At 40.6% G+C, this 13,122-nt stretch overlaps 1 protein-coding gene across 1 annotated transcript in view; it reads left to right on the top strand.

Annotated features, from left to right (window-relative positions):
• The window catches only part of iqsec3a (IQ motif and Sec7 domain ArfGEF 3a), a 79,627-nt gene extending 68,304 nt beyond the window's left edge, over positions 1-11,323 (top strand). The window contains exons 9-14 of the mRNA XM_028570961.1: positions 1,814-1,939; positions 3,233-3,332; positions 3,798-3,956; positions 5,835-5,927; positions 6,295-6,338; positions 11,240-11,323. Coding sequence (XP_028426762.1) covers positions 1,814-1,939; positions 3,233-3,332; positions 3,798-3,956; positions 5,835-5,927; positions 6,295-6,338; positions 11,240-11,308 — 591 coding nt within the window. The 3' untranslated portion in view covers positions 11,309-11,323. The remainder of the gene's footprint in view (positions 1-1,813; positions 1,940-3,232; positions 3,333-3,797; positions 3,957-5,834; positions 5,928-6,294; positions 6,339-11,239) is intronic.
• The last annotated feature ends 1,799 nt before the right edge of the window (positions 11,324-13,122 follow it).

Raw genomic sequence — 13,122 nt, 5'->3', positions numbered from 1 at the left:
ACACTGTTTCTTAATGATCCCATCAGGGAAGGACTGTATTATTATTATTATTTTTTTAACAGGCAAGAGGCATTTCAAACTAATGATGTCTTTACATGTTTCTGACATTAGTGTAATGAGAAAGAAGGCCGGCTGTGGCCAGCTGGGCGGGAGTCTGTAGACCCTGCAGTGATGAGAGAGAGAGAGAGAGAGAGAGAGAGAGGAGAGAGGGAGAGAGGGAGAGAGAGGGAGGGAGGGAGAGGGAGAGGCTTTGTGTGTACTCGCTGCATTGAAAATAGTCCACAGGGAGCAGAGGGAATAAAAATTGGGAAATGCAGAGAAAACTGAACAGAAGCGATGTATATTTCTATTTTTTCATAAAGAGGGGATCAACTCCACGTCAACTGACAGTCATTCAGCTGCAGTTTGGATTCCTGCAGTGATACGACATAGAGACAAGAGTGTCAAGGGGCGAGAACATGATTAGGTCAGTCCCCGCCATTTTTGTAGTGTAATCTGCTTAAACGGGAAAAGCACTTAAGTCCAAGAGGAGAAGACAGGCCTCTAACAACACAACTGCAGCATTTTGTTAAAAAAAACCTTTACAATAGACCTTCAAATGTACCGTTGCCACCTTTGCTAATCCGATTTGGTGTGGTGTCAGAGTAAATAAATAAACAGCGTATATTGCAAAAAAACAACAACACTCAATTCGACAACTCTTAAAGTTTTGTTTGAGCGACTTATGGCAGAACATCTCTTTTAAAGGACTACTAGATGTAGGTGGATCCAGCATCACCAAACATGTCTTCATAAATTTCATTTTGTACATACACCAAGATGAAATTTGTTGTTTGCTCACATGGAATCTAGTTCACAGAAAGAGGTGTGAAACCTCTTGAATTTGAAACTGCCAGCACAGAAAAGTAGAGAATCTTGTAGTGTAAACCTGCATTTATGCTTATGTAGGTAAGTAAGTAACATGCATTTATAGAGTGCTCATCATAGATAAAAATCAAGTGCTTCACATAAAACAATATAACAATAAACAACTGTATATGTAATTTTGAGGGGAACACAGGATTTGGAGATCTGTCTATCTTGAAACAACACACAGTCTCATCTGTTTCTCTAATTGATGTTTTTTTAAGACTCTTTTGTCAGTCTTCATGTAGTCTAAATCCTTGACGTTTCACTTCCAGGATTGCTCCGGTGCCGCAGGAAATGTATTTTTGCCGATTTCCATTTCCTTCAGCTTTCTTTGTGTTGGAATTTTAAACTCCGGTGGATTTATGAGGACTATGGTTAACTGCTCCTCAGATCTCTGCAGGGTAAATCCAGACAGCTAGCTAGACTATCTGTCCAATCTGAGTTTTGTCTCGCACGACTATTTTGCAGTGGCTCTGTGCGGAGCTTAACGCCACCCATGACGATTGTGATTGGTTTAAAGAAATGTCAATAAACCAGAGCACGTTTCTCTCCCATCCCGGAATGCTGTGTGGACTCGCCAGACCCTCCTCCGCTCCGCAGCGTGAAGATGGTCTGGCAAAGCGAGACTAGTCTTCATGTCACTAATTTGTCTCAGCAAACTGTGTTTAATGGGTTTTGTTCTCAGCTTTTAACCCCAGTGAATAATGTGTAGTACTCCAGCCAAAAGTCATTTCATTAAAAGTATCCCCGTTTCACAGTACTCTTTCCCTAGTTTCTCTGAGGGGGAAGTGTCCCCTTTATCTTCTATCTCTTCATTTAGTCTTGAATGACTTTAAAGCCTCTCAGACAAGACTCCTCCTCTGAGTGATTGAATCTCTGTTTACCTGGATGTCTTCCTCTGCAGGTTCTCTCTGTCCCTCATAGAAGACTGGTGTGCTGTAGTCGACTTTTTGAGGTGACCGATGTCAACAAGGCCCAAAAACAGGCAGCACACCAGAGAGAAGTCTTCCTCTTCAATGATCTCATTGTAGTAAGTATGAAAAAGAGATTCAGTGTAATAATTCACATATTTGTCATGTATATGTTGTTTACAGTGTCTTTCAAACCACCTCTAAAATGGTTGTTTCTGCTGCACACAGTCAATCTTTAAAGCTGCGTATTTTGTTGTGACAGCTGCAATGCACCTACTTCGACTGTGAGCTCCCTCTCTTCCTTTATGTTGTTTCATAACCCGGGCCTCTCTGGCCCTTTCTTTTAATTATTGATAGTAGCAAATGTACTTGTGCAGTGCACTCATAAGCAAAGATCTGTCCCCTGCAGAGCACCTTAAAGGGCTAGTAATAAAGTTGTGTATCCTTTGGAGCACAGAGAAGTTGTTAATTTGGTCCAAAGTCGTGTAGATTGGAGAATTATCTAAGGTTTAATGTTGGTCAAAATGAACGCGCTTATAAGCATTTTTACTACTCTCTTAATTATCTCAAATGTTGATCTCACTGCAAAAAAAAAAACAGCCTAAGAAAAAGCAACATTACTATTCCCCAACTACTTGTTCTGCTAAAGCATAAAAGTAATTGGACACAGGAAACAGGAAAAGGAGGTTGAAAGACCGATTTTGAAGTGAGAGGTGAAAGAAGTCATCTACCGACATCACAGTGGAATTCTGTTCATTTGGCACTAAAAGTCAGCGGTGCGATATATTCCAGCGAGACGTTTTCTCCCGACAGCTTTGAAAGCGGGGCAGAAATTGTCTTTGAAAGATTTTACTGCGAAATTGAATTGATGGGGACTTTACTTTGAATTTGGCCCCTGTTCTAGCAGCCTGAACATGTCAAGAAGTGTTTAAAGTGCCAATGTGATGTATTGGTTTAATACTGTTCGCCTGGTAAATTATGCCCCACAGTAGCGCTGCAAAACAGATTTGCCTCATCTTTCTCGATCTGGAAGGTCATTTGATGAAAAATCATACATCGGGAAATAAGCTCGCCAAGGTGTTGTTTTTCATAGAGCACTAGCGCACAATCTGAAACACTTTGAAGCTTGTAAACATACATTAATGTTAACTCTATCTGCTCTTTGAATATATTTATATATTATATATATATATATATATATATATATATATATATATATATATATATATATATATATATATATATATTTTTTCTGAGCTGTCTTTGAGTTTGTTCTGTCATATGGAAATCTCAGTGACAATCAAAAAGATTTCAGAAGTGTTCAGAACACTGAACAAAGTCATTTAATGGGTTCACCTGTCATTCAAAATTGGTACTACTCTGGTTTCTTATTGTTTTTACATTGTCTGCAGATCTTGAAGCTTTGTCCAAAGAAAAAGAGTTCTGCAGCCTACACTTTCTGCAAAGCTATGGGCCTACTTGGCATGCAGTTTCACCTGTTTGAAAATGAATGTAAGTCATGATGTCTTCCCTGCAGACAGGTGCCATGAAAAACATAAAACACCCAATGCTTGGGAACGTTACAAAACAGGGAAAAGTACCCCCATGTTGAAATGAACAAGGGGTATATGAGTTATGGCTGTATATGAAATAAGTTATTGCTATTATCGCTACTTTTTTAAATTATATTCATGTTCGCATCATCCTGGGCTTAGTTGGTCACGTAGAAAATATTGACATTAATCATGCCTTTGCACGTTTTAAAAATGTAATTACCCAAACTCCCTTCATTCCACATTTGCTAAGTAAATAAAATTATCCCTAAAAGGACAACAAAATTAGTTTACATATCTGAATATTAAGGCATTTTGATACAACATGCCTGTAGTATTACGCCTGCTAATATCTTGCAAACAGTTCTTACAATTTCACTTGTTACTCTTGTCTCAACATCTCAATATCCTCTGTGCTCCCCAGACTATCCTCATGGCATCACCATCCTCTCACCTTTTGGCTCAGACAAGAAGCAGGTACTTAACTTCTGTGCCCAAAGTGCTGAGGAGTTGCTCAAGTTTGTAGAAGACCTGAAGGAATCAATCGCGGAGGTGTCAGAGATGGAGCAGATACGCATTGAGTGTAAGTGTCTGTCTTTATATGGTACTTCCCTTGATAAGACAATGGAAGACTGGAGGCACATAGACTGGAGGCTGCCAAATACAAAGTGGAAAATGATGGATATATGTGACATAAAGAAGGCCAAAAGAACATACATATAATTGTTAATATTTGTAGTAAATGCTTTGAACATTTGGATTTATTAAATCAGAATGATCCTCATTCTCTGTGCATGTGTTGGCTTGTGTCTATCAAATGAAATGTCTGTGTGTATTTCTTCCCATTGCAATGCAACCAGCATCGAATTTTTGGAGAAAATCAATAATCTCACATCTTGGAAAGTGGGAGACTACTGTGGATTCTTAGATACTCTGTATGGGAAGCAATAGGTCCACGGATAATACGCATGAGTCAGAAGCCATCCTTTGTTTTGTATTATTATTATTATTATTTGCCAACTTGTGTAGGTGCAAAATGAATTTTGCATTTTGTTTCCTTTGGTGCACTGCTGCTCAAACAGACTTGCAGTAGGGCAGTTAATTGGAGGTGAAAGGAGGCCAGTGTTCCTGAAAGCTGCCAGGCATCTGGGTTGTTTGGGTCTGCATGCATATGAAATTCTCCAGACAATAAGACATGCACATACTTTGACCCACATAGACAACCGGAGTATCCAGAGCCTGGCTCCTGCCAGTGGGCATCAAAGAGAGAATCCCTGCTGGGATTTGACGCAACTGCATTACCCTTCACAGAGAGGGAGGGCCAGCAGCCCGGGGAGCAGGCAACAACATATGGAGACAGGCAATGGTTGACAGACGGAAGTTATTTCTCTCAGTAGAGAGGAACAAGGAGAACGTTACCGTGCACAAAAACACATAATAACCAACGCACACACACATATAAGAACTCATGTTGAGACATATTTGTTTAAAGACATAAAAACAGCACAAACGTTTTTCTCAAGGCATAACATAGGAGCACAATTTGAAAAACAGAAAAACACCACATCATCCTCTTCCCTCTATGGGTTTTGTATTGATGGCATATTGGCATGGTTCAATTATGTCTGGGCTTTCCTTCTTTGAAATAGGAAGGAGAAATTACAATATCTGTTTATATGGAGGTGCATTTTTTCCTGCATTTGGATCTTTATAATGAGTAAAAGTCCGAATGGAATTGATCATTTTAATTCAGTCCTACACTAATGCAAAAAAAACCTAGCATTTCACATAATTACATAATGTTCGGTATTTATGTTTCCTTTGCTCATACTTTAGTCTGTAGACCTAAGTGTACCTTTGGTCAATTACCCTGTAGTACATTGAGGTATATACAAATTCGGAAACAACTATGTAATATACAAATTACATCCTTGACAGAACTTCTCCATTTAAATCATTGGGGAAAATGCCGACCTGTAAAATAAAGCGTTTCTACGGTTTATTGATAGCTTCATCTGAGATAAACTACAAAACAGGACACTTTCTGTTAGTTTGTCAATTTTTTGTCACATTTGCAACAAAATGAATCAGAGGAAATTGGGTACTGCACCCTTAAGGTCGCAGTGGGCAGTTTTGCAGTTCAGAATTAGAATGCAGTGCAGTGTTGGAGACAAACAACATTTAGTCATCATGATTGGAAATGACATGCAATTACCATCAAGTGTGAATTGTAATTAGAGAGATGGCAAGTTGTGTTTTGAGATTAGAGAGTGGGAGGGGTGTGTGTGTGTGTGTGTGTGTGTGTGTGTGTGTGTGTGTGTGTGTGTGTGTGTGGTAAATTGTAGAATTATGCTGGTTAATATTGCAACTCTTATCCATCAAGACCTACCTGTCTATCTATCTACATTTTTCTCATGTCATGGTGATTCTATGGTGATTATTTGTCTTCTGTTCTCTGCAGGGGAGCTGGAAAAGCAGCAGGGAGCCAAGACGCACTCAGTAAAGAACAACGACACACAGCTAGAGCTGCGTGGCAAACAGGGCTCCCCATCAGGTGTGTGTGTGTGAGTGTGTGTACACCGTTGCTTTTTAATTTTAAAACCTACTGCTAAGACCTTGTCCTCAATTGCATTAATTTACCTGCTGTTAAAACAAAAGTTGAACCTCTGCTGTTTATATGAATTGATGAAAAACAAATCTTTTACTTTAAAACGTAGGGTGCTGCAGTTTAACAAATCTTAAATGCATAGCCTTTAGGGTGAGGGATGAAATGATATAAAGTGCCTTATTTTAAGGTGTATTTCTTGCTCCTAAAACATTTTAATATGCAATAAAAGATAAAGAAATTAAAAATACAGTTTAACACAGACATTTTGCTGCCACTTGTATCCCTTTTCCCTCTATTTTTTTCCTCTGTCCAGGAAACCAGGAGATAGATGACAGAAGTGGACACAACGCAGTGGAGGTAAGTGCTTAGTGATAGGGCCAAGTCCCAAAAAACAGGTAAGTCAGTTCAGTCTCATGATCAAGGTAGGATGAGATAGGATGAAACCCCAGGACTAGTCATATCTGTTGGGCTAGAGGCGTCAAGCAAGAGTGGGTGAAGAGTGGATGAGAGAACGAATGTTGCTGAGTAAAGTGCTGCGGGCATGTGAGGTAACCCAACCAAACTTAATATTAGATAAAAGTACCCCTTTGCCATACACAAATTAAAGATGGTGGGTTTGGGGAAATTAATAAAGTCATAGTCACAGTCAAAATAGGTTCAACGCACAGAAAATGCATCAGACTCTGAGGCTTAAACATCTGTAAGCCTAAAAAGGAATAGGTTGTAATTAGTTTCACAAGCTCAGGCAGAAATTGTGACTCTTTTGATGAAAAAAAAAAAAAGAAAGCCATCATTGCTAAAAGTAGCTGAGGACACGTGCAGAATGCATACAGTATACTGTGTGTTACCCCATGCAGCACCAAGACCTTAATTAACACAGTGAGATGCGGGTGGATAAATTTAACGCTCATTTGACCCGGAGACGTCACCTCCCCACCCCTCTGCCAGATCTCGGAGGGAAAACGTCTTGTGCAAACATTTCGTGCAAGCAGCATAGCAGGCTGAACTACAGTACCCATGGGGCTTTGCAATTACTTTTCTAGTGGCATCTGATGACCTTTACCCAGTCATTTCGGCTGTTGAGTTGAGGGGCTGGAGTGAAAAACCAAATAACACAGGGTCAATTTGACACTCAGTGGCTGTTTAATTCCACACAGCTCACTGGTATTATGTTAGGCTGTAAATCCGTACTCAGGTGCTGGTTAGAGCAAAAGTAATTGCATATACATAACACTGAAAATGGTTTAGAGCTATTTCATTCTCAAAGCCACAAATGCTTGTAGAATGACAATAATTACAGCAGAGCGAGCATGAATTCCTTGCTGCACTAGAGACATTTGAAAGACATAAAAATTAAATGTTTTTTTTTTTAGTATTGTGCAAAGGAATATCTGCTCATTTTTCTGAACACAATGGCTCTCTCTGTTAGCAGCCTTTGGGTCCTCATAATGGACCTTTTTCACAGCAGACATTTTGACTTGTCATAGTAGGAAAAGCATGGCTGAAATTGATAACCTTAACGATGGCTCAAGTGTCCCAGTAAGCTATTCCAGTGAGTCAGCATGGCCAATACCAGGGCCTCTCCTAAGTGGAATGCAGCCATCATTAATGGTTTTGAATACACCTGTATCCTACTATGACATGTCAACATGTCTGCCGTGAAAAAGGTCTATTGGGAGCTATGATAGAGGCCAGTCTTCATGGTTGTCTGAGCTACCTTCACCAGCCGTCTTCCCCTCTACCGTGCAGCCTGCAGTAAATGTCAGTGGCTGGTGGGGAGCCGTTAGCTGTCGAAACACATTTATCTTGGAGAGCAGGAGGGCCACACCGAGAATCCTGCTTATACTAGGGGCATGCACAATCCCACTGCAGGCTTTTATTATCAGCAGAAACTGATAGTGAGGTGTTGAGATTGTACTCTCTCCCTCAGTAACAATATGCAGTTACTAAGTGGCCATCCACACGGAAACGCTTTTTGCTGCAAACGCACATGTTTTGCATCGTTTTGGCCGATCGTCCAAACGAATCCTGTAAACGCAATGCCTGAAGATGCACTTTTTTGAAACCTGGTCCCAGGGTGAAAAAATTCGACGGCAAAGCCGCATACTTGCATATCGATGATGTCATCGCCACACCCGTCGACCTCTAGCCTTCGACCTCTTATCCCGCTACGACGTCTCATAATAACAACAACAATGGCGGACTACACGCTTGTGTAGTTTCTGGTTTCCTTGCACTAGCCATTTTCGTCGTCTTCTTCTTGTGTTTGGTTTCTTCTTCTACTGTCTGTTTGTATACAGCCTGCGAGCTTTATGCGCATGCTCCGCCTCTTCTTCTCCATTTTTGGTGAATTTCTGTAGCAGAAACAGTGCCACCTATAGGCCTGTGATGTGAAGTAGCGTGTTGAGTCATTTACAAGTGGATCCGTTTGGACGCATATATTCTTGAAATGATGCCAGGGAGATTGATTTGGTACGTGTGGACGTGGCCTAAGATAGTCAAGGGTGTCATTTATATGTCCCCCTCACTTTTCAAATCTACACCCTTGAAGACACAGTCATGGTAATGGATGTCAGTCAGCAATACCAGTGACATGATGATGACGACATGTTTGAACAGATGTGTGGATTGTTGGTTTTTTTGACGCGAAAAGCAAAACCAAACACAAAGAAAGCAATCAGCAAACAAAGACTGTTGCAATTAGGAGCCCTTTGAAAACTCTCTTCAGATGCAACCAATTCTGCTAACGATGCACCTCCTCGTGGCCTCGACAGTCTAAATCACATGTACAGTAGGTTTTGTAACCAAAGGACTATAATGCATCTGAATAAAAGAAAAAGAAGATTCCGACTTTAATGCTGCGGTGGTCACTTATATTGAGACTATTGCAAATCAATAAAACTTTGTCAATGATCATTGCTTTTTTTGATGCACTTGTCATCCTAACAAAAAAGTCCTTTTTCCTTGTTGTGTAGACATACATATTTTATTATTTTATTAATCACAGTCAGCCAAAAAAAAATAAAATAAAAAAAGAAGTGAATTTTAACAGGAATAGCTCCTACTAATGTGTCATTGGATTGACATTGCATTCATTGACAGCCTAAAGATGTCATTTTTTGAAATATGCGTATTTGCTTTCTTGTGAGAGTTGGATGAGAACATCAATACACTCACCAAGCTGTCAAATATGGAGGTAGAGTCAGGAGAAGATTAGCATAGCAAAGACTAGAGGAGAAACAGCTAGCTCGACTCTGTCCTAAGCTATCAGCACTTCTGAAATAACATGTTATATCTATTTAGTTTAATCCATACGCAAACAGAAATGTAAGAATGACAAGCTGTGATTTTACAGTTATGTGCTAAATCTATTTCTTGGTTGGGCGTATTTACTTTAGCTTTGTCGAAAATCACTCCCTATGCACTGTATTTACTTATGTGTACATGTGTACTTATAGTAATACATATTTTTCATTCCATTGTGGGCATTTTTGAGGGGAGTGGTACAAAGTACATTAGTGCATAAATCCCACACTCAGAATTTGGACACTAAAAATAAATACAGTGCACTATATAATAACTGGGTAGTGATTTCGGACACATTAATCAGAAAGGAAAGGTTAGTTTTTTGCTGCTTTTTACCAACCAAACTAACCAAATCTATTAATGTAATTGAACATTTTGAAGGAAATGTTTATATCCAGCACTATAATTCCTTTGGTCATCTGTGGAAAAACTGTATTCTTTCTATTTAGACATCAAACTTTTGAAAGGCACCAGAAAGTCAGCAAAATCCTTCATTCTTTATCTAAAGTGCTTCAGAGCTCATTGATACTGTACTCTTAAGTATATGTGCCAAGTCGTCAAAGAGAAATAGTGGTTGGCAGATTGAATAGGAGCAAATGTTAATAGAGTTCGTTCACACAAGAGTTACATCGGCTCCGGTAAGAGAATGAGTGAACACCGCTGTAAGTCCTTTCTTACCTCAGATACTTCACATTAAAAGTCTATTATATTGCAGGTGAATTACCGTTGACCTTTTTCACACAGTCACCATTGTGAAGAGTTTTTCTGGGAAACTATATTCTGATTGACACACTCACAGTATGTTAAAGTGAATTTAAAGCTAAGATGTTTCGAACTACTATGACTGCTTGAAAGTAAGGCGTTAGAAAGTCTGCAAACTTACAGTACATAGCAGATCTATAGACTTGGGACTAGTAAATTCTCTACTAGCAGTGAGAGTTGTCTACTTTAAATTTGAATTGAAATACATTTAGTTATATCGACCAATAATTTAACTTATACTTTACCTTGTTAAAGGTGACAAACACTATGCTAACCCTAGACATTAGCTTGCGACAAATATAAAATCGGCATCCCTGATCTGCTGTTGTTGCTTACAATTTTCACATAACTTTTGTCCACTACACATTATATGCATTTCAGTTTGTGCTCATTCTGTGAATTTTTATGATACTCCCTATATTTTTGTTTTGGCCAAACGTAATGCAGTGTAAGGTGATTTGGAAAAGTTCCCTACAATAGAGACATATAAAGAATTAAAGAAAGATATAATAAAAGGAAGACAGACAGCAGAAAGTACTCTTTGAGGGAAGGAAAGTATCTACAGAAAATAGAGAGTTGAAATAAATGTGACATAGGGAGGTTTGCATTCTGATGAGTGTTGCCTGTGGACGTCTGTGGTTGTCAGTCTGCTCACCTCCTCTCCTTCCACCCTCCTCTTCTTCGTATGACCTCCGTCTATGTTCTGGTTACCCCGACCCCTCTAGTCTCCTTTTGTCCGCTGTCACCATAGCGCCACACAGTGGTTTGGAAGGGAGACACAGGGGCCCTCAGTGTCCCCTTTGGAACCACCGGGCCCCTTCTGTAGCGTCGCACCAAATCTCTTATCCCCATTCCCCATCACTTTCCTCCCGACCCCAGTCACACACACTGGTGTTCCCAGCATCCAGTATACACTGTCCCAGTACCTGTAGGGGTGGAGGGAGGGGAGTGTGCAGTAGTCACAATGATTTTACACCTCCACCGACCCCCAACACCTAAGCCCCCACGCATGCCCTGTGTGTGTGTGTGCTGTGCGTTTACCACCACCACCCCCCGCCCGTCCCCCGTCCCCCCCCCCCCCACCCCCAAAAAATAAGAGGGCTTGACGGATTGTAGAGGAGGAACCAGTTTTATAACATTTGATGCTGTTCTCTTGGCTGTTTTCTAAACTAGGTGTCAATTCACAACAGGCTTCAGACGTACCAGCTCAGCAGCAGCAGCAGCACGGCTCGGAGTCCCGAGAGTTTGGCCCTTCTTAACCACCGGGGGGAGCTGCTTTTCCAGCAGGGGCCCGAGGGGCTAACCCATGGGCCGGCGCCTCCACCTCAGCACCCGCAGTTGCAGTCAGCGGCAAGCACCCCTGCCCATCACCTCCACCTCCAGCAGCACCAGCAGCAGTCGGCTGTCAGCATGGCTGATCTGCGGCCCGAGACACTCATCCAGTGTCAGCAGATCGTTAAGGTCATCATGCTCGACAACAGCGGCCACGGACGCATGGAGGCCTTCCTCAGCCAAACGCCCACTCACCACCACTACCAGCATCACCACCACAGCCACCACCAGCTCAGCCAGTCAGCCATGTCCACCCCGGTGCGCTCGCCGGACTGCTCCCATGGCACCGATGGCCACCAGCCCCCGCTGCCTCCCCCACCTCCTCCTTACAACCACCCGCACCAGTACATACCCCCTGACCCCCGCCTCAGTCTACACCGGACCCCAAGTGGCTCTCGGAGCATGGTGTAAATAAATGAATTAGGATTCTTTCCCTGAAAACACACACTTCCACACACACTCTCCCACACGAACCCTACCCCTTCTCTACCTATTTAAAAGTACATAATGTACATATATACATACAGATGAAAGAGTTATAATGGAAAAAAATGAAATCTCACCTATATGCATATTTAAGGAAAAAAATAAACGAAAATAAAAAATTAAGGTTTTAAAAGAGAAACGGAGAAATAAAGTGCATATATAAAGTTTTACTTGATTCCACATGTATTTTGAAATATTATGTAGTTTTAACAAATTTCTATAACTTTTTGTCAGTTTTAACTCTTGCTAGAGAAAAAACAGATTTTCCATTTCTGGATGGATTACTTCTAGCTCTGGTATTCATCAGCAACACCAACACCAACATTAATGGACTGTGATGGATGGACACACTTCAAGGACCCTCCGCTTCTGTTCGCTTTTATCATCCCAAACCTCATGCCTACTGTGCTGTATGTGCACGTGCGTGCATCGTTGACACTTACTGAAAACGTGTGCCAAAATACATTAGCCTTCACTAAACACTGACTTCTTTGCACTTGACTAAACGCTAGGGCTAGAAGAAAAAAAAAAAAAAAGAAAAAACTCCTTTCTTTTGCTTTGAGAAAATAGTCACACTTCTCCCTCAAGGAACACAAAAAAAAAAGAAAAACAAACCTGATATTTCTTTTAAAAAAAATCTCCCTGTGTGCTCTGTTGCTGATTTATTTATGTGACGGAGAGCCTTCTCTCTTCTTCTCTGCTCCCCTTGATAAAAAAAAAAAAAAAAAAAAAAAAAAAAAAAAACGACCTCCGATAAGCTGCATTTGTCATCCGCTCCTCTGTCGTGTTGTGGCTCTCTATCATCAGAACACTCTCACTCAATTGTCACTCTCCATAGATCTTTCTACAGTGGAGTATGGCAGGAAACAAAAGCAACTAATCACACGGATTGCTTCCAAAACCAAAAATTCAGCCCAGGATGGTCCTGTTGATTGTTGTTTGTCTGTTACTCTCCATATTTAATAGCCTATCGATAACGTTTCCCAGGAGTTCGTTCCACATGTTATCTGCTGATGGAGGGAACTTTTTTTTTCATATGTTGAAATTGTTTAAGCTGCTGAAACTGCTCTCGAACTTTTCTAAAACTACAATGATTCACCATTCACATGTAATATACTGTATGTACACTGTGCTGTCATATGTTGTTTAGGAAACGCTTCTTTGCTTTTTCAGTAAATCGCCATGAATTTCCATGAAGATGCTTCTGCTACAACTGTTAAATGTCAAGATCTGTGTTTATTTTCATTTGTGTAAA

The sequence above is a fragment of the Perca flavescens genome, chromosome 23 (genome assembly GCF_004354835.1).
Source record: "Perca flavescens isolate YP-PL-M2 chromosome 23, PFLA_1.0, whole genome shotgun sequence".
In the NCBI taxonomy this organism is placed as follows: domain Eukaryota; kingdom Metazoa; phylum Chordata; class Actinopteri; order Perciformes; family Percidae; genus Perca; species Perca flavescens.
The sequence above is the reverse complement of the archived record's forward strand: the minus strand, read 5'-3'. Positions and strand labels throughout refer to the sequence as shown.